The 22628-nt window shown below is 36.1% G+C and overlaps 1 protein-coding gene across 4 annotated transcripts in view; it reads right to left on the bottom strand.

Moving 5' to 3' along the window:
• Nucleotides 1-1578: 1578 nt before the first annotated feature.
• STK38L (serine/threonine kinase 38 like) overlaps nt 1579-22628 on the bottom strand; it is an 80204-nt gene continuing 59154 nt past the window's right edge. For 3 of the 4 annotated variants that reach the window (XM_044941269.2, XM_025283416.3, XM_044941268.2), the window contains 11 exons: nt 18546-18668; nt 18228-18311; nt 13517-13640; nt 11803-11957; nt 11341-11443; nt 11096-11157; nt 8806-8923; nt 8250-8373; nt 6783-6878; nt 4503-4594; nt 1579-4398 (listed from right to left, as the gene is read on the bottom strand). In XM_044941269.2, the coding sequence (XP_044797204.1) occupies nt 4271-4398; nt 4503-4594; nt 6783-6878; nt 8250-8373; nt 8806-8923; nt 11096-11157; nt 11341-11443; nt 11803-11957; nt 13517-13640; nt 18228-18311; nt 18546-18668 (1209 nt within the window). In that variant the 3' untranslated portion in view covers nt 1579-4270. The remainder of the gene's footprint in view (nt 4399-4502; nt 4595-6782; nt 6879-8249; nt 8374-8805; nt 8924-11095; nt 11158-11340; nt 11444-11802; nt 11958-13516; nt 13641-18227; nt 18312-18545; nt 18669-22628) is intronic. The other variant, XM_044941270.2, reaches the window with a different exon arrangement.

Here is a 22628-nt window from a genome sequence, read left to right as displayed (position 1 = left end):
TGTGCTCTGCTATCTGGAAGCCCCAGACTTGGTTCAAGAGCAATCTATTACCTGAGTTTGGGTAATTCACACTCAGTTTCATGTTTATCATCTGTAAAATATTATGTTTATTTCACAGAGTAGTAGAAAAAACCAAAATGAGTAAGCTAAGTGAAAGCATTTTATAAAGCAAAATGTAAGTTCTTTTAACAAGATGCTTTTGAAAGATAAATGTAGAATATCAAAGTTTGCTCTGAATTCCAAATTTTAATATTCAGTATTTTTACCATTTTAACAATAGCATTACTAAAATGATGTCAGTCAGGGCACAGCTGGATGAACAGGATTCTGACTGGCTCTCTCTGAGACTGGCAGAAACAGTGTCATGATCACTGATCGGTGTCTCCAGTGGGATAGATGAAGTAGTACCTGGGTCCCCTGGGCACTTATATCCCTAGTTTCCATTGCTATTTTGAGGCATATTTTCATTTCTACCTGCTAATTGATTTTGGCCTAGTGGAGTAGCTGCATATAAACCTGTACAACTATCTTGAGTGTTTAAACATAAGAAAATTGAAACTTAAAATATTTATCCAATATGTTGTTCTTGATGTGATCTTTAAGGGGAAAAGTTGGATCCCTTTACAAAGCAGGCTTTCTTGAGGTTTGGGTAACATCTATGTCAAAATTCAAAAATATAACCAAAAAACCTCACCAACAAAAATATTGTAAACATACTTTTTATTCTTTTCTTACCTTCAATGAAAAGTGCATGATGCCACCAAAACATTTTTTTGAAACTCAGTAACTGAACACAGAACTCAATAGCCTGGTGATTATTTTTCAGACAACTGCTGAATAATTTATATTGCTTTAAAAATAACTAACATCTATCTTTATTACTTCAGTCCTTTTAAAAGTAGCAATATTACTCTCATTTTTTCATAAAAATCTAAAATATCTCTAATAGTCCTAAGTGTATTGTATTTATATTTGTTCCAAGTGTTTGTTTCATTAAAATGTTCCAGAGATAAGTGCACTTCTACAGAGAAAACAAAATTTAAATAAAGACAAGGGGAAATATTCATGGTTGTAGCAAAATAGTTATTTTGAATGTTCTGACTCTTAGCAATTCAGAGAGAAAATAGAACGTGTTTTTAGGCAGGGACCTCTCTATTGATTAAAATTTCAATCCATTTCTTTGTAGATCATTGATAGATGGATAGCTGTTTCTCCTACCAGTAGATACTGCTGGGTTGATTGTTGAAAGGTTTTCTACAATAAAACACCAAAAATAAATGTACTTAAAAATACTGTAAGATTTACAGATCTACACAAAGATAACAGGTGTTTAAAAAAACAGAAAGAGTATATTATTACAGAAATAAATGAAACCCTATCTTAACCCTAAGCAACCAGTTTTGAATATTCCATACTTGTTATTTTCCATTCAACTAATAGCTTATTAAATCAGATATATATTCCATTCAGAAAAGGTTGATAAGAAATTTCCTATTCTCAGATAGCACTATGCTTCAATAAATTTAAACATTTAAAGCCATGTTAATAAGAAAAGCATAAAAGAAAAAAAAACATAACTTGCTTTAATACAAAGGTTTTTTAATAAAAAAAGTCAAAGTCTACATTAAATCAGGAAATCAACAAATATGAATTATACAAGCTTTCTATATACTTAGAAAAACCAAAAACACACAGTTTATAACAAAACTCTTTAATTCAAAATAGAGTCTAATTTAAAGAAAATGTCATTATGCTCTGTTGATTAGATAGGGTTTTGTCATTTAAATTAAATGGTTCACCTGAAATATGGGAAGTATATAATAAGAGAAAATTCAAGCTCAAGGGTACTTTGCAAATTATCTAATTTGCTTTATGAATCAAATTCTTAGCTTCCAAAGGGCAGACACAGTCTTTAATTGCTTTTAGATAGGCACTTAAGAAATGCTTTTGATAGGAGGAAACCCCAAAGATTATGAATCACTCAACTCCAGGGAAAAATGAGTATCTTAACAAGGTAAACTTTTCATAACTGCCCTTCTGCTGCCAAGAAACCATAACTATCCCCAAGTTCTTCCTATTAATAAGAATGAAGGAAATGGAAACTAAAATGCTCTATTCTTATTCAGTTAAAAGGTAAACTTAGGTAATTCAGCTCCTTTATATCAATCTCTCTCTCTCACTTGAATTAATGAAATTTTTTAATACTAGAATAGTTACCATAGTAGAACCAGAGTATGCTGCAATTTCCTTGTATCTTACCCATTCACACTAGCAAAACATCCTTTTTAAAAAAAACAGTGGGGAATGGGGGGAATGAGAAAAATCTCATAAAACTAAATGTAAGTTAGAGAGTTTTTAAAATTAGAGGCAGTTGTAATTAGAAAAACCAGAGCTAGGCAAAAGGAGATAACCCCAAAATTTTAATAGTTCTCTCTCCTAAATACTTGGTCACATGTTCCAGATAAGAAAAATGGAGATGAACTATTAGGTGAACACATAATAAGTATCAAACAAATACTAGGAGGGAAAGGGGAGGAAGGAAGGAAGAAAGGTAGGGGGAGGGAAAGGAAGGAAAGGGAAGGGGAGAACAGGGCAGGAAGGAAAAAGAACAGAATGGCCTTATTGAAACACCATGGAGCTCCCTAGAAAGCAGGAACATTTATAAAAGCTTTTGTAGATCTGCATAATGGTCCTATGCAATTCTTCCCCACTAGAAGAACATCTATACAAATAAATTATCATTTTAGATTCTGATCACAGATCATTTGTAACAGTAATCACTGTTGTATCTAAAAAAGAAATTCTACTAGTTAACAGTTAAGACAAACATTAGGCCATTCTTTGATAAATTAATACTCCTCCACTATTACTGATGAAGCCAAAACCTCAGAGAGTCATTTTTAAATGAAAATGTTGAGCTGGAAAAGACTATCGTATTCTTGGGGGAATACCCAAAGAATTTGCTGCTGACATCACCTCCCCCATCCTCTAATCACAAGCCCCCTGGCCTGCATTTATTTCCTTAATTCCGTTTACAGTAACCACAGTGATGGAGCTAAACATGAACAGTAGTGCCCTTGAATGAGCTAGCCTCCATCAAAGATCTGAAGACAGCATTCCCGCAGGACAGTAAAATCCCCCACAGTTGTGAACATCCACTCTGTTCAGGATCTTTGGTACATCTGGAGTATAAGAAAATAATGGCACAATAATACAAGTACTATCAAAGGAAAATTTTTCATCAAAACAAATAAAAGTTAACCAGCCATGATATGTAACAACTTTCTAGAAAACCAAAGGAAATAGCTCTTTGTTCTCTACAAGTTCATTTACATGATCAGAAGTTTGACGTTTAAAAAAATAGTTTAATAAAAATACACTAGTAGTTCTACAAGCAGCCTTCATGGTCATTTCTTCAAATTCAACTCACCATAATCAAATTAAAATAATGCCATGTCCTCTTATTAAAAAAGAAGTCCTCCTGTCACAAGAAAAGCAACTTTACATTTTATATGATACAGTACATCTCCCTATGAGTATACAGAATACATGTATAAAGGTCATCAGTATTTCTGAATGCAAAGTAAATATATTAGTGGAGTGCTTGAGTGAAGCTGTTCAACTTCCTCCTTATTCAAAACTCGTTACTCCCTACTGTGGAGTTTGTGTAATAACATGATGATAAACTTTATTTTTTAAATAACCCAGTGTATTTCCTTTTTAAAATGCCTTAAAACCATTACAGAAATTGTCTTCATATATATTCTACAGATGTCCAAACCAATAGGGCAAGTGTTCTAATACCAGCTATGGAAGATGGCTTTTATTGATTATCTAGACCCATAAGGTGTGCAGTAAAACAGCCAATACTGCAGTGTTACCTACAGGTTAGCCTATGTTGCTTTAAGTGATATGTGTTTCTCCTGAATTGATTAGAGGTGTTACAGTACAAAGCCACGGCACACACAGGTGGAATGGACCTTAATACGCGTGTAGGCAGTGCAGTTAGAAAGGGATGTACATTTCTTTTATTCCAGTACCTTCATATAATAAAGTTAAAAAAAATAATATTAAAAAAAGAAAAAAGCCAGCTGGCACTGCCAACCAATTCCTGTAGTAGTCTTCGAAATCCTAATCCTGTAGAATTTCCTCTTGTAGTCAGAAGCACCACCGTCATCAGGAGTATTTCAGTGAACTGTTACCTACGCCAAGCAAGCCTGGTGATGCGGCTACCTGAGTTCTCTTGGTTGTGAGCCAACGTGGTCTTCGCTCATAATTTCCCAGCCTTCATGTAGGTGGGGATAGAGCCACGCTGAGTCAACCCTTCGAACCTCTTATAGGTATAATTGAGGAAAACCCAGTCTTTGGATTTGTAGTCCGGTTCCGTGGTGTTTGGCACTGGAAAGATAGAAAAATTAACCAAGACCAAAGGAATTTCATTAATGAAATATGTTATCACTTTCATAGTCTTTTAAATGTGGTTAACTGTGAGACTGTCTTACCTGGTTGTAAAATATCAGATTCAGGAAAGTCATCAAAATTTGATGTATCATCAATGCTTTTGATTTCTATAGGGATCGCTGCTGGCCTTTCCCTGTAAAATAGTATTGAGTAATCATAGTTAAGTTTTCTTGAATTCAGTTTTCCAAAGCTTAATTCTACTTGCAAATTCTCCATGCTGTTCTATAGATATTAGAAGAGCCAAGGAAATTTATTATGGATCTGAAATTTCTGAAGTTAAGTGGATTTTATAGCAGAGTAGAATTTTCTTATTAAAATATTATCATTTACTTGGAATTTTTATTTCTTTATACCAAGACTTTCTCATTTCTTTTTTTAAAGAGGAAAAACAATAGTTAATGAAAGGGAAAGAAGAACAGAGAATTTTATTTAAAAAATTTTATCATTCTATAAAGTACCCTAAACATGGTGGGGACCAGAATCCAACCTAATTAATATAGGAATAGAATTCTTCTAGTAGAGGATCCACCACTTCATAAGTCAAGTCATTTGGGAAAATAAGGGACTCAAACGGTGAAGGGACTACATGTTTGTGATGAAATCTGAACCCAAAAACTTCTCAGTCATATAAATTTTAAGGGAACTGGGGGCATTAGGTTAAAAAAAATAATAAGTCATGAAATTTTTTTTTATCATGCTAAAAATAGTTTAGGAAATTAATCAATTTTTATTGCTTCTATTTTTTCAGCAAGTACTTATTGATCTATTAGGTGATAAGTATACAAAATTGTGTAAAAACACATTTATATTTTCCCCAGAATTATTCTAACCTATTTACACTTAATGTACCAACTTAACAAATTTATATTAGTTTAGTGTAAAAAAAATATAAACTCTGGTGCCCTGAGATTTAATCTCTAGTAATTATCGAATGACCTTAGACATTGTGACTCTTCCCTCATATAAAACCAGGAGACTGGACTGGTGGTCTATAAGCATTCTTTCAACCGTAACAAGGGGGATCGTGTAATAGTTCTGCTCAATGAGATGACACACGGAGAGTAAAATGCAGTGTAGCAGTTTAGAGTCAGGACTCCGGAATCACACTGCCTGGACTCAGTTCTAGCCAGATCACTTACTAGCTGAGGCACTAGTAAGGCAAAGTACTTCTCTGTGACTTAGTTTTCTCATTTGTAAAATGGGGAAAATAATAATACCTATTGTATAAGGCTTATTATGAAGATAAGATGAGAAATGTACATAAAGTACTTAAAACAGTGCTGGACATACAGTTAACAGTCCCCCCAAATATACCTACTCCAGAATCAGGTACAGTGTCTAGCACATTGTAGGGGCTCCCGTGAGGGGACACTTAGCTGTCTTGAAAGTGGAAACGGGGGCTGGTGAGCCTAGGCGAGGCAGGACTGAGGGCAGGGAGGCCAGAGAGGTGAAGAGCATTTTCGTCAGAATGAAGAGCAAACGACAATGCCCTAGGGTGGGAGGGATGGGGCAGGAACCACACAAGATGCGGCTTCTACAGGTGAGGCAAGAATCATATCCCAAGATCCTGAAAAGCAGGGAAGGACCCTTAGTATCTCTCTCTGAATACAAAGAGAAGGAAGGAAATGGCACAATCAGATTTGTTTCTGAACTGTTGCTGTGTGGGGGAGAGACCAGAACTGCTGAAGACAGTTTGGCCACAAAATGAATAAAGGCCAATGCTCACAACAAACTCCTCTAAGCCAGTTCTTAAAAGTTACCTGCATTATTTAACTTCGCTCACAATGCGGGAGACCTGGGTTCAATCCCTGAGTTGGGAAGATATCCTGGAGAAGGGAAAGGTTACCCACTCCAGTATTCTGGCCTGGAGAATTCCATGGACTGTATAGTGCATGGGTTTGCAAAGAGTTGGACACGACTGAGTGACTTTCACTTTCACAGTGTTTATAAGAGGGACTGTATATTCTTCAAAATTAATAAAGGAAACACAGTATAGAATATGAGAGGACAAAAATAGTTATACAGTGTTAAATGTAATTACATCTTTGTTGTGCTAACAGCCTTCATCATGTAACTTTGCATATCAAAATCTAAACGGGCACAGTATGTGCTTGTTTCTTAAAGTGGATGTTACATAAAATGAGTCATTTAGCTACGGCCACTACAGTCTCACTCATTTATTTAATCCAGAAAACACTAACTTATCACATGACCACAATTCTTGTATTTAATCAATCAGAATCAGAGATAAATTAATCACCAAATCTAGTAGAAAGTTTTCACTCGCACGGCCTTATCCCACTCAAAGCCTGTAAATATACCTGATGTGCCCCCAGTCGACACCTTCAAAAAAAGGATGACTTTTTATTTCTTCTACTCCACTATTCCCAATTCTATTTTCAGAATCAATACAAAACCTAGAAAATGGGAACAGAGAAATTATAATATGCAGACTACATCTCAAGTACTCTGCATTATTTCAAACATTTCATCTTTTTTTCTGTTTACTGAAGTTAACTCTATTGTGAGAAATGTGAGGAAAAATAGAAATCATCTATAACTGCACTATTCAGATATAACTATTGCAAACAGTTTGAGGCTACTTCCTTCCAGTTTTTTACTATAATTTCAAAAATATGGTGTTGATAAGGAGTTTCCATTATTTTTTTTTTCACTTAATATACTGAGAACATTTCCCAAAGTCATTTAACTATTTTTCTATACATTTGTTTTCTAAAGTTTACACATGGAAACACTACAATTTTCTTAGCTAGTCCACCATTGCCAGACAGTTAGATGATTTTCAATCTTTCATAACTAAAAACAGTATCAAGATAACATAATATATCCTAAATCTTTACACACATCTAATTATCTGCATATGCAAAACTCCTCGAAGTAGAATTGCTGGGTCAAAGGTCAAATACAGTTTGAAGATTTTTTTTTTATAAGATTGTCCCAATTCATATTCCTTCTAGGAATCCACAATAGAACCTAAACACTTCATCTTAGTTGAGAAAAAGAATGGAATCTTTTGCTTAGAAAAGGTTTCATACATAGACTTTTTTTTTAATTGGGGGCTAATTACATTACTTTACAATATTGTGGTGGCTTTTGCCATACATTCACATGAATCAGCCATGGGTATACATGTGTCCCCATCCTGAAGCCCCCTCCCACCTCCCTCCCCATCCCATCCCTCAGGGTCATCCCAGTGCACCAGCCCTGAGCACCCTGTCTCATTCATCGAACCTGGACTGGCGATCTGTTTCACATATGATAATATACATGTTTCAATGCTATTTTCTCAAATCATCCCACCCTCACCTTCTCCCACTGAGTCCAAAAGTCTGTTCTTTACATCTGTGTCTCTTTTGCTGTCTCGCATATAGGGTCATCGTTACCATCTTTCTAAATTCCATATATAGGCATTAATATACTGTATTGGTGTTTTTCTTACATAGACTTTTGTGATATGAACTGCTACTAAGAATTTATTTTCCCTTTCTCTTTAGGGGATAAAGTCATTGTAATCTAACAGGAGTGACCTCTGAAATAATATAAGACTTCTTCCCTCTTCTTAACTCTTTTTTTTTTTTCCCCTGAATATTACCTTTTAAGAATCTGCATTAGAAAAAACAAAATGCCTTTTCTTTACTGAGTCCTTAAACTGTATAGATCAGTGATAGTCTTTTTCTTCCCACAAAACTGAAATAGGCAATTTAATCTTTTAGGTCCCTGTGAGGCCTTAAGATACCATAACCTCTTTAAGAGATTTAACTACTAACCTAAGAATTAAGTCCTTGGCTTTCTCAGATATAGGCACCTCTGGAGGAAATACCAGAGTTTCTTTCCAGTTCATCACTTTCCTGTATGTTTCTTGAGGTGTTTCAGAGCAGAAAGGTGGATATCCTAAGTATTACAGGAAATAAGGTTTCATTAGCCTTTATGATCAAATTTGCTGCACCTACTATTTACATATCACACACAAAAAAAACAGCCCTGAGTGCTCTACTTAACAATAAAAAAATACCACCATTCATCCATTTATAATAAAATGGCTTATAAAGTCAACAAAATAAAGGATTTAAAGCATTGCCCCTCTTTCACCTAAAAGGTCACGCAGATACAATGTAGATACCTAGGAATTCTGGTTAAATGCCTCCTTCCTGACACAGGATCCCTAGAGAGCTCACTGATATTTATCATTGTGTATTTAACATTGGGGGATGCCAGAAATCAGCTTAAAGAGTTCAGATATTTTAGCCCATAATATCTACAGTATGTTCAATCAGTGGTGCTCTGATTTACATGGTATGTACATAAATGAATAATAAAACATACCTATTAGCATTTCATACATAATTACTCCCAAAGACCACCAGTCACACAATTTGTTGTAGCCAGTCTGCATGAATACTTCTGGAGCAATGTAATCTGGTGTCCCAACTGTTGAATATGCCTGCAAAGGAACAGCTTGTCAAACCAGTGTCCTCAATATATATATATACTATATATATAGTGTATATATATATACTATATATATAGTGTATATATATATACTATATATATATTTTTTTTTTGAAAGATCTGAGTATGGCTCACTACTGGAAAAACTAAAATATACAGAAGCTAATTTTGAATCGAATATGTGTTTTGCATGTTTATCATGTATAAGGCTTAGTGAAAGGCATGGAGTCAGATAATATGTTAAGACATGATTTCTGTCCCTAAAGAGCTCAACTAAGTTATTTATGTATTCAGTCCTAAATCCATTCCAAAAAAGAATAAAAAGGTTGTGTTCAGTCGGCCTGGCTTCTGCACTCGATACTTGCTCTCAGGCAAGTTATTCAGCTTTTTTGAGCCTCAACTTCTGCTTACATAAAACTGGACTAATAATTCCTGCCCTAACAGAGTAGGTACGAGGATGAAACAAGCAAAGGAACGTGTCTGTAAACCACAGCCTCCCATATAAAGATCAGGTATTTTCATTATAAACTCATTTCCAGGGCACTGCTTATCTATTAGAAAGCAATGCAGTTTTTCATTCTTAATTCATATAAAATCTTACAAAAACTTTCCTTAAGGCAACAATTTTCTATTACAGGTAGTACTCTAGGGGCCATCTGAAAATGTGTAACAGCAGATTTTGACATTTCTATGATCTGGGGAAGGACATGATTGGCATTTAGTGGTGGGGGATATAGGCTCTAAAGGAATTTCCTGCCCCAAACACCAAGAGTCCGCTCCATTTCTTCACTAGAAAACACTGATGTAAGTCATGATGATGGTCACAAGAATAGTAAAACCTGCACATGAGTAATGATTGTGAATACTCTGTAATTAGGGGGTACAGAATTTCCACCACAGTTTTAGGCAGTATTCATATTTCCCTTTAAAAGTAGGAAATACTGCAATTCTTTTCTCAATCGTAAAATCTGATCTAAAAGTGACACATTTAAAAGTAGTAATAATATTCTGTCATTAATGCAAAGCTCAAAACACTTAAAAAATATTTTTGAAAACTTTAAAACACCAAAATGTTTTACAAGCACAAAAAGTTTACTTGGGCTACTGAGAGAATGAGCTCAATAATGCAAAGGTCATTTTATTTGCTTTGAGAGGGTACCAGACTCTTGCCTTTCAGTCTGTTTACCTTCCTGAGGGACTGCTGAGTAAGTTTCTCTTCATCATTTGGCAGAATTTAACAAATATTTATAGATATCTGTCGATATGTACCAGGCATTGTATAAGAAGTTAGGAAATTAAAGTCAAAAGGCACATTTGTAACCTTGACAAATGTTCACAGGATAAAAGGAAAGAGGAAAAGGGACAAATGATTCTAATATTTGCTAAGTAATGGAGGAGAAAGCTTGTAGGGTTAATAACAGTGCTGTTGGGCATTAAAGGAGTCATTACGTTTATTTGCAATAAAGTCTGCTTTTCAATTCTATTTTATTGTTAACACTGTTAACATGACAACAAACTTTGTTTACTTTGTCTATAAAGTTCTTAGAAACACACAATAACCTTACTTATGCTGACTGATATTTGTTGTATCAGGACAGGTAGGGAAAATGGAAACATGAATATCACTCAGCATTTACCTCAATTTACACTCATCTCCCAGGTGGTGCCAGCAGTAAAGAAACCCGCCTGCCAATGCAAGTAGACATTAAAGACACAGGTTCGATCCCTGGGTTGGGAAGATCCCCTGGAGGAGGGTATGGCAACCCACTCCAGTACTGGAGAATCCCATGGACAGAGGAGCCTGGCAGGCTACAGTTTATATGGTCGCACAGAGCCAGACAAGACTGAAGTGACTTAGCACACACACACTCATCTCGGTGAGTTTTATAGAAAGTGCTAGTACTGGTAAACAGACAAACACAGAACTATAGATATGCTTGACAGAATACTCTGAAGTGAAATCATTAAATATAAAAGCGGCAGTTTCCTTCATAGGCATGGAAATGTTACAAAAAAATTAAGAAAACTATACGATCTCAGAACAAGCTCTATCACTGCTAGGAAGTAAGAACTAATTATTGTGAAGCTCTAAATTATAAAACAAATACCAAATAAGTTTTAGGACCAGGGCCCAAAATTCTTTCTTCCAAATGTGGCTACTTACCAGTTGTCTCCTATTCTTCTTCCATGTTTCTGCTTTCCTCTTTGAGTTCATGTTCTGGAATGCTAATTTCAAGGAGACAGAATTCTAATTATGAGGGAAAAACTCTTACCAAAAAAACAAATTCACATACATGCATTGAAAACACACCAGTTTAAGGGTTGAGGAGAAGGAGAGAAGCTTCAGTTCTCAACAGTCCTGGATTAAACCAGCTGGGCTACTTTAACTCGAAAAAAAATCCAACTTACAGAAGTCACTTGGTGGGTTGTGGGTAAGATTTCTGTAGAATTCAGTCCTATGAGCCTTCTTTAATCCCGTGCACAAACCAAAATCAGATAATTTTACATGACCCTAAGGAAAAAAAAGGAAAAACCTCATAAAATCATTAGAGACAAAAGGCTTATTTAAAACTCTTCTTCTAAATGCAATCATAAAAATTCTTAGCTTAGAACTCCTACAGGTGAAATGCAAAATTATCAATATTTGATGTTGATTATTTTAAGAAGGAGAAAATGGAAGATGATAAAAAGACATCCAATTTTCCCTTGATGTCATTTCACTTCAAGGGCTCTCTCCTATTGTACCAGTTTATGAAATAATGTAGGTTAGCAGTCATATAAATTGCAGTTGCCCATTTCCAATCACAAAATCACCTCTATTACAGCATAAAACAGTCAGTGACCTAGTAATTCACCAGTTTATTCACATGCCTTGGCATCTAACAAAAGGTTGTCTGGTTTAATATCCCGATGGATGAAACCCAACTGGTGGATTGCATCTATTGCCAGAACAGTCTCTGAAATGTAGAACTGTGTTTCCTCTTCTGTCAAAGTATCCTTCTTCATTAGCAATGTCATCATGTCACCTAAGTAAATGAGAGTAAGTACCCTGTATTAGTAATGCCTCAAAAGGGGGAATGTTTTGTAAAAGATGTCTTTGTAATATACAACATAAGCCTCATTTCTGCATTTTATGATCCACCCAGAGTACTTCCAACCATCTCTAGGGCCAAATAAAAAAAAGTCTCATTAAGGAGAAGTTTCATGACATGTAATGGTTTTAAGGTAGAAAATATGTGAAATCAAATCACAGCAGAACTGATAATGATATAGTATCTACCATTCAACATCCAGAAATAAGTTGCTGAGGAAAATATATCAAACCGGGAAAATGAATGTGTGTAAGCACATCTGGAAATGGGATATATTCTTTCAAATTCAAGTTTCAAAAGCACTCAGCACTCTTTGGGCCAACAAAGATAGGTCATTATTCCACCAAAAGGGTCACTTCTAAACATTCTTGTTCCCAAGAAATTTTCCTCTTTTACAAGGGACAAAGAAGAAACACTGTGGTAAATTTACAACTCAAAATTGACAACTGTTAATATTTTTTCATGATGCTTCAAGTCTTTAAAAAAAATAAATACCACGCAAATTCTTTATCCTCTGTTTCCATTCTATTCCTTCCCCTTTTTGTTGAGTTGCCATTATCATGGATTTGCTTTGGTGTGTATTCTTCTAGCTTATTTTTGAAATGTTTTCAGATGCATATATATTAATTTATGAATTTAGAGTCTTTTTTATGGTTTTTAAAATTACATAAGTGATATCAACTATACATGTAATTCCACAGCTTGGTTTATCTCTCTTGATTTCTGAGATCTTACTGTTGAAACAAATACAGCTCCAGACTTTTAACTACTAAAATATTTAATGACACAATTATGCCATGTTTTACTCATCCATTCTGCTACTGATGGACAGTCATCTTGCATCTAGGGTTTCACTCTTACGACAGTGCTGCCATAAGGCCTCTTGTGCACATGTGGGGAAGAATCCCTGACTGTAGGACACATGGCTTTTTAACTTTTCTGGCATCTCTGAACTGCTCTCCCTGAGTCAGAGATTCCTCTGCACAGATGAGAGGCCAGGTTTCCCCCACAGCCTCATCAGACTATTAATGTTTCTACCAATCAGATGGTTGAGTGTGAAATGGAATCTCATTCTTGTTTTAATTTGCATTTCCCTGAATATGAGTAAAGCTGAACACTTTCTTATCTATTCGTAGACCAACCAGAGTTCTATTCCTTACACTGCCTGTCATATTTCCACTGGGTTGTCTGTCTTCCTCTTTGGTGACTTGTTCTCAACTCTAGACTTGCAAAGACCTAAAAAATTATATATAGTAAACAGAATAATAATATTTAAAATGTGCCTGCTTTATCATTTCTTCAAAACAATCTGATTTGCAGTTCAAATTAGTATTTTCATGGGAGGAATGATTAGAAAATTATGACTGTGTAAAACCTCAGAGCCAGAGGTATAAAATATCCCTAGCTTATTGATTTATATAATCAATAAAATCATAGTTAGATATAAAGATGTGTTTGTGTTGGCCTGTTATTGCTATTACGTTTGCTTTTACCTCCAGGGAGAAATTCCATGATTAGATAAAGGTTCCTCTTGTCTTGAAAACTGTAAAACATCTTCACCACCCAGGCACCATCTGCTTCTACCAAAATATCTCTTTCTGCTCGGATATGGGCCACCTGGATGAATGTATTTTGAAAAAATAATTGTAACATGTTACACATTTTTCAAGCTTACTTCTTAACAATTATCATATTCTCATTAAATATGGAGACGTTCAGGAAACAGTTTATTTTAGCTGATATCTTTACGTCTGAAAAGGTGGGATCACAAAGGGAAGCTGGGACTTTTGAGGCTGAAAAATGATTAAAGATTTTCTAACCAGAATCTCCACTTAACCAAGGATCTTGGCTTTGTCAAATAAATTTAGGGTCCTGGTCTGATTTTTATTAAAAGTTAAGTAGTTAGCAATGCCCTATAGATTGGTATGACAAAGTCAGGGTCCTCAACAAACTATTTTTAATTGTTACCAGTCCAACAAAGGGCCTGACTTGGCCTTTAACTATTAGGTTGTTTTAAGAAGTTGAAACATTTATAATAATTTTATATTATTTTGTTATAATAAACCTTTATAATATCCATAAACATGATCTACAGCAAATTCTTATATAACTTTTTGGGATTTTGCTACTGACTTTTGTCAGACACATAATTACTACAGTTACTATTAAATGAACATTTTGGAGACTGAAAAACTTTATGAACTGAGTAATTTGTGGGGTTGGTACAGTTAATTTTCAGATGTTTTCACACTGATACATCTATACATTCTCTCTTCAAATTTAATTAACAATAGAATAATTTGATTTTATGCTTTTGCTATTTTCATGTGTGCCATTATGAACTCTGGCCTAAAGCACATAAGGATACAGATTTTGTAAACCTTTTCTTGATAACAAAATATGATCTTCTTAAAATAACTGAGGTTACTGTATTACGGTCTGATACAGTAAATGCTCTAAGATCAAAATCAAAGCACAAGAATAAACATTAAAAACTTGTTTTCTGGCATCAAAAAACTTAAAATTTCTTTGGACCTGTTTCATAAAGTGAAAAATTATATTGCAATTCCTACCTACCACCTTTTACAAAACATTTTGAGATGGTAAAGGAAAAACAAACTCTGGTGCTGCCTCTGGTGTTGTCAAGATAAACAACTACATCACTAACTTGGCTTGATTAATCATTTTTAAGTATCTTAAAGCCAGATTACAGGCATGTTTTCAAAATGGACCTAGGTTTCTAAAGTAAAGCAAGTGTCATGCACAGTAATCTGGAACCACAACAGTGGGGAGATATGTTGGTCGCTTCAGTCGTGTCCAACTCTTTGCAACCCCAAGGACTGTAGCCTGCCAGGCTCTTCTGTTCATGGCATTCTCCAGGCAAGAATACTGGAGTGGGTTGCCATTTCCTTCTCCAGGGGATCTTCCCAAGCCAGGGACTGAACCTGGGTTTCACGCATTGCGGGCTGATATTTTACTGTCTGAGCCACCAGGAAAGTGGGGAGATAAGTTGCTATTTAATTTTGCAGAGTCGTTAGCATTCAAGTAAATGTGATAAAAACTTAAAATAATAATGTACTAGAATTAAGTGGGAAAAACATTTTCTAAAATGAAATTCAATGGTGACAAAAGCAGATTAATTTATATAGGGGAAAAAAACAACCCCAAAATGCAAAACAGACTTGATGTTGGACTACAGTGAAGATTCTCCTGCAAAAATTCTAGACCAGGGCTGTCCAACAGAAATAAATGCAAACCACGCATGTCATTTTAAGTTTTCTAGTAGCCACACAAAAGATAAAAAGAAATGGGTGGAATTATTTTTAACAATATAGTTTTTGTAACCCCTACATATCCAAATGTTATCATTTCAGCATGTAATCAACATAAAAATTATTGAGCTATTTATTTATACTCTTTTTTTGAGGAGGGGGACACCAAGACTTCAAAATTTGGTAGGAAATTTTCCTTTTCACAGCATATCTCGGTTCAGACTAACTACACTCAAGTGCCCAGCAGCCACATATGGCCAGTTACCTAAAGACTACGGGCTGGAACTCACTTCTGCCTTTAGTCTTTCCTCTAAAACTCAATCCAGGACTAATCCCATAGGCTTAGTTAGAAGTTTCCTGTTTATCTCCTAATCTCGGAGGCTCTACATCTTGACCCAGATGTTTATTTCCATCATTATCTGTAATTCTCTATCACATCTCAAAATCTGACCTCCCTTGCCCTCTAACCTTTTCCTTGTAGATCAGCCTGTGTTCAACAAAACCCCTGCCACCGCATCTCTGGACGTTCCTGTCACCTTCTCATCCTGAAAGCAGGCTGTCTGCAGAGAGTCCTGTCTTCCTGGAGAGTGAGTGGTCAGGAATGACCTGCTTTCCCCCGTCTTTTCTACATTAGAAAACGACACCATCAAGCATCCCATTCCAAGGTACAACTCTGGGAATTATCCTTGATTCTTCCCTCTTTTCTCACTATCCTTGCCCCTTGTTTCCCTCCCAATATAGAGTATGGCTCAGAAAATCCTGCTGGCTCTTCCATGAGATCATAACTTCATCTGTGACTTTTCTTCCACTTTACTGTTGTAACCCTGTACTGTTGTACAGGGCTTCCCAGGTGGTGCTAGGGGTAAAACCTGCCTGCCAATGCAGTAGACATAAGAGACTCAGGTTCCACCCCTGGATTGGGAAGATCCCTTGGAGGGAATGCAACCCACTCCCGTATTCTTGCCTGGAGAATCCCATGGACAGAGGAAGCTGGTGGGCCACAGTCCATAGGGTTACAGAGTCAGACACAACTGAAGCAACTGAGCGTGCACGCACTGTTGTGTAAGTCACAATCACACCCTGGCTGCCACTGCTGCACAGTCTCTCAAGTGTTCTCCCTGCTCCAACTCTTGTTTGTCCTGCCTGCAAGCCATCTTTGTCAAGCATCCAACAGACATATCAATTCTCGTTTAAGCAAAATAATGTCTTCCCACTGCATCTGGAGTGGGACCCACACACCATTTCTCGACCCCCAAAGCTCTGTGTGATCTGCTCCCTGCCTCCCTCTCCCACCATTCTTCCCCTCCCTAAATTCTAGCCACAGTGGCTTCTTTCCGTCTCTAAACAGACCAAGATTCTTTTTGTTGCAGAGCTTCTGGATCTTCGTTCTACCTGATCATAGATCTCACTCTTTCTCAACAATATTCTCTTTGCAGAGAACCTTCCCTCATCTAATTCTTTCTCCTAAAGGCAGGTCATCTGCATCACTTTATCCTTTTGTAAAATTTGTCTTCATAGTACTCGGCAGACATGACTATTTCAGACAGCTGTCCGCTCATTTTCCCTACAACTGTCAGTGAACAAGATTCAGGTTTTGCCTGTTAATCACTGTATTCCCAGAACCTAGAATAGTATTTGACAAATCGTAGGCACCTAATAAATACTTGTTGAATGAATGGAACAGAAATAAAGTGAAATAATGCAGTGAAAATTCAATTGGGCCATATTTAAAAGAAAAATCAGGATCGTATTGTTATGATAACAAAGTTAGTTTAGGGGGGACTAACAGTGTAGTTGAGCTTTAGGTCCAGGGAGGTACCATGTCCCTCTGCACCCTCACACTGTTGAGTCTTTCACTAGCATATATATTCACTCAGGGTTCTAACAATGTCTACTCAGGTGGATGCATAAAATAATAGAACACCACCAATCGATGTCTTCAGATTCACGGTCACTCCAAAATTCCACCAAGTCATAGGAAAGAGGGAGAGAGCTCAGCAGTACAAAATTGGAGGGGTTACAGATTTTGAGTGTTAGAATGTTAGTCGTTGAGTTGTCTCTGACTCTGTAACGCATGGATTATAGCCTGCCAGGCTCCTCTGTCCATGGAATTCAGCAGGCAAGAATACAGGAGTGGGTAGCCATTCCCTTCTCCAGAGGATCTTCCTAACTCAGATATCAAACCTGGGTCTCCTGCATTGCAGGCACATTTTTTATCATCCAAGCCACAAGAGGAGCCCTTTACAGATTTTGAAATACGTGTAATAAAATCAGCAAATTCTTAGGAGACTGCTTTGTTAATTTGATGGGTAATAGGGACTGAGGGTGCTGAGTACTGTCCTTTATTTTTACTGAAGTCAGAGAAGAAGGTATTTTGCTGTGAAATGAAGGTTCGTGTCCTCCCTGAAAATTCCTATGGTTATGCACTAAACCCCACTGTGACTGGATTTGGAGACAGGGTCCTCTAAGGAGGTAGGTTTAGTGACATCATAAGTAGGGAGGGTTAGTGTTCTTATAAGAAGAGACTCCAGGGAGTCACTCTCTTGCCCTCTGCACACACCAAGGAAAGGCTATGTAGGCACTTGGTGAGAAGGCTGCTGTGTGCAAGCCAGGAACAGAGGTCTCACCAGCAATGAAACCCTGCCTTGCTCCTGGACTTCCAGCCTCCAGAGCTATGAGAAAAGAAATTTCTGTTGTTTAAGTCACCCAGTCTGTGGTATTTTGTTATGACAGCCTGAACACATAAGCTAGATTATGTATTTGGAAGAAATTTTAACCAGAAAGAAACAATGAACCAGGCTACCAAATATCTATAATCAATTAAATAGTAAAATGTGTAGGTTTCTCTTTCTTAAAAATCTCAGTTTTAACACTTACTCTAACACCTCGCCAGCAGATGTTCCTTTGGTTACATGTGCTAAAGAACTCTTACCTGCTCTTTTTCAAGCATATCAGCTTTTCTCAATATCTTCATTGCATAGATATGGCCTGTATCTTTCTTCTGGACCAGTCGCACCTTGAATGTAAAAATTCATAGCACAAATTTCAGTCACTGCTATTTATTTAGGGGTGAAAGGCAGGCTCCTTTAAAGAAAGCACTGCTGTAATTTGCTGTTGCTCGTTATTTTAGAAATTCTATTAAAATTAAGCTACTTTAATACACATTTTAACACATTACACTACTTACGTATGAAGCTACTTTCTTAAGATACATATTTTCAATAGCAGCGACTTTAAAAAAGAAGCACACCTCTCCGAATGCTCCTCTTCCTATAACTTTCAGAGACTCAAAGTCATCCAGGCCAAGTCTGGTCCGCTTGAGCCGTAAGAACTCTGTCTCCTTGCGAGCATGCTGTGATCGGCGTAACTTTTTCTATTAAAAAAGAACATTTTGGGAAGATGATTTTTAAAATCAGACTGTTTCAAAGGAAGCCTATAGTGTTAAAAGATGTGATATATTAAAATGAAGGTAACATATCTTAAATATTATATACTGGTGCTACAATTTATTTACCAAAGTTGAACATTCATTGAGCATATAAAAAATAAAATAATTTTTAAAATCATTAAAAAATTTTTAACAATTTATAAATCTTTATTCTTGAGACAGACTCTGTTAAATATTTCATCTTAACAAGTCCATATATTCTTTTATCTATATACTAACTTAATTCAAAAATAAAAATTAAACTTTAGGAAATGCTAATAGCATTCTTCATTTTTCTTTTGGCCACATCATGCAGCATGTGGGATCTTAATTCCACAAACCAGGAATCAAACCTGTGCCCCCTGCATTGGAAAGCAGATTCTTAACTGCTGGACCACTAGGGAAGTCCCATAATTTCTGATATTCATTTTTTACTGTTAACAAATCTACTAGGGAATTGTGTCAACTCTCTAATTTCCAAGGCTGCTCCCTCACAGCAGCTGAGACTTCTGACATTGAAATAACACAGCAGCAGTACTTCCATACAGGCTTATTTATGGTAGAATTTATTCTTGGGCAGGTTTTTTAAATAAAGTGCTTGAGACTTGGCATATAACTTCTTAAAAATATGAAACTTCAACAACAAAAAAATAATTACACAAAGAATCCTTCAAAATATCCAAGTCAAGAATTTCACAACTCATTATACAAAGATTACAAGAAATACTATTAAAGAAAAATTATGAACTACCTGAAGCTTACACTTGGAATGGGCATTTATTTAATTGTTCTAAACCTTGCTTTTCTGTCCCCTCATGAAACAAAATTCTGCTTTTTGACATAGAATTATGTCAAATTAGCTCAACCTAGTAGAGGTCACATAAGACTCTTGAGAGTCCCTTGGACAGCAAGGAGATCAAACTAGTCAATCCTAAAGGAAACCAACCCTGAATGTTCATTGGAAGGACAGATGCTGAAGCTGAAGCTCCAATACTTTGGCCACCTGATGTGAAGAGCTTACTCACTGGAAAAGACCCTGATGCTGGGAAAGATTGAGGGCAGGAGGAGAAGCGGGCAGCAGAGGATGAGATGGTTGGATGGCGTGACTGACTCAGACATGAACCTGAACAAACTCCAGGAGATAGTGAAGGACAGGGAAGATCTGGCGTGCTGTAGTCCATGGGGTTGCAAAGAGTTGGACACAACTTAGCAACAGAACAACAACATAGTAGAGGTCACACAGAATGGGTAACAAACAAAATCAGTGAAAAGATCAAGCCCCAGTTCATCTTCAGCTGAACCCTACCAAGCATGCAGAGGTTCAGGTCTGAAAGAAACAAGTCAAAATGACTGAAATGGTTCAGAAGCACTGTTCCTAAATGTAGTTCAAGATATAACCACTGAATAGCCCCTTCCTACCCCTGTGTGCAACTGTTTCCAAATTGGTAAAGTGAATTATTAATTAGAAATATGCAAGTATGCATCATCAACACAATGGAATTCTGATACTTCTAACAAAGTCTACAAAAATAAAATCCTGAAATTATGTCTTCAATCTAAACACCTTTAAACAGCTAAATGAAGTCACACCAGTGGTGAAAATAGTGAAGAACTTCTTTGTTTAAAAATGCCTTTTGAATCAATAATGTTGAAAAATGAATTATTAGTAAAACAAAAGGATAGCTCAGAAGTAGCTTGTTATAAACTCTGACTCTAACTTACAAAGGCCACACGGTGGCATTATAACACCATTTTTCAAAGAAGCAAAAGCCCCTTTTAAAAATTACATGAATGATTAATATAAGAATTCTGAAAGGCAGGCTGGATTTCTGGCTTTATGGATTTAACAATGTACAGTTGGATGCAGACTCAGAAACTTGTCTAATCTGAATGGAAAAGACCTCATCAGTTTCATAAATTATGCTCAAAGTTGACAGACAAGAGAGGCAGTCAAAGAAAGTAATGCTTTTAACTATTTGACAGGTTGTGTAGTGTAGTAAGTAAACAATATTTATGTAGTCAGGAGGCAGCTATTAAATGGTGAAAGGGAGATCACAGTGTATGGAATATGCAATCCTATGAAGGAGGGAAATCACCTATGACACTGGCATAGTACTTGAAAAACAAAAAAACCTATCCATAGTATCAAAGCCCATGTTGTAGTCCAAAGAGAGTTGAAACAAGTTCACATTTCTTAAAAAACTGATGAAAAAAGCATGTTGATATATCTGCTCACAACTTGTGTAAATCAAGTCATCTTGGAAAGCAAATAACATTATAATCAGATTTTTGGTAAATCATATTCTTTCCTCTTGAAGACTACAACAGAAATCTACGGGCAGGCTTAACATTTCAAGGCTCTCTTGCAGCTTAAACTTGTGCAGTTTGGTTTTCCCTTACAGTAAATAACATTCTATGTTAGATAGGATTTAAAAGGAGATGGAACTAGAAATACACCATTTTCTTTTTGTTTCTCCATTCCTCTTCAAATGAGTGTTCCTCAAATGCTCTTTTCGCAGGGTGCTCAATTTTTGTAGAAGACAGTGTACACAGAAGTTTTAAGATATGGAATACATCGGGTAACAACTTCATCTCTTATAAATGCTTCTCATGGCTACATTATATATGGTTTAGTTTTCACAACTAACTTTTATAAACTATTTCACAAGTTAGTGTCTATTACAGAATGCATTAAGGATAAATTTATTTTTATAAAACAATTTTACTTTGAAAAGATCCACCCCACATAAATATAGTTCCAGCACACTGTACATTCTTTCAGAGACCATGTCTATTTGTGACAGTCTAGGGCTTAGCATGGGGCCCAACAAGAAGCATTTGTGGAATTCTAGTATCTTTACTGAAAATTTTGGATGTTTTATACATGGTTATTTTAGGCCACTGAGAACTGTTAGGGGTAAAATCATCTCACATTTTCTGTGAGTTATTTAAAAAGAATTAAAGAGAACAGTTCTAGATGTACTTAGCACCTGCTGGTGTGGATGAGAGGCTATACTCAACTCTTACATGCATTTGATTTGGCCCCTAAGTTGTTTTTAAATCATTCTAATAATTTGCCAATATTTTAAAAGGCAAATGATTTCATACAAGTCCAGATTTCCAGCTTCTCTTGAAAAGCAGAACTTGGCTTCACTGGGCCAACAGGATAGCCCCGAAACCAGGCCACCTCCATCCACCCCAGTGCCAGTCATGGGAAACCGAATAATAAGGCTGGTGGTCTTGTTTTCTTTCAGCAAAGTGAAAAGTGGTATTCTTTATTAAAAGATAAACTGTGAGGAGAAAATCTTTAGAACAAGACCAAAAAAAAATCTATTTCTTCATGGAAATGAAAAAAAAAAAGTGAATTAAATATGTAAAATATTTTAGATCAAAAGACGAAATGTCCCTAGGAAACCAATGTGGCCAGCTTCTCTTGTTTATGACACTTGCTTGGCCTTTGGACATCTGCTTTCATATAGTTCATTTTTAAAGTGCAATATGATGCACATATTCATTACTTTGAATGTACCTCTTAACAATCATGTAAATTCTACCTATTTCTGTAAGATTCAAATCAACTGTTAATTCTTCCGTGAAACCTTTTCTGATCCCCTGAACTAGGAAAAAATCCCTCCATATTTTCAAAGTTTGCCACATTCTATCATGTATACCTATTTGTACACGTATACACATGTAATCTCTCCTTCTAATCTATGAACTCTTTAGGGAGAGATCCACTGTCCATTTGTTCATTTATTTGCCAAATATTTATCCCAGCCTTCTGCCAGCCCGGATCACGTAATGCTGAATAGACGTCATGGAGTTTCTACTCTGGGAAGATGGTTTTAAGGCTGTCCCAGGGACAAGAATAGTGCACTATCCCAGTGGACGTGTTGCCTAGAAAGA

This window comes from Bubalus bubalis, chromosome 4 (genome assembly GCF_019923935.1).
Source record: "Bubalus bubalis isolate 160015118507 breed Murrah chromosome 4, NDDB_SH_1, whole genome shotgun sequence".
Classification (NCBI taxonomy): Eukaryota; Metazoa; Chordata; class Mammalia; order Artiodactyla; family Bovidae; genus Bubalus; species Bubalus bubalis.
The sequence above is the reverse complement of the archived record's forward strand: the minus strand, read 5'-3'. Positions and strand labels throughout refer to the sequence as shown.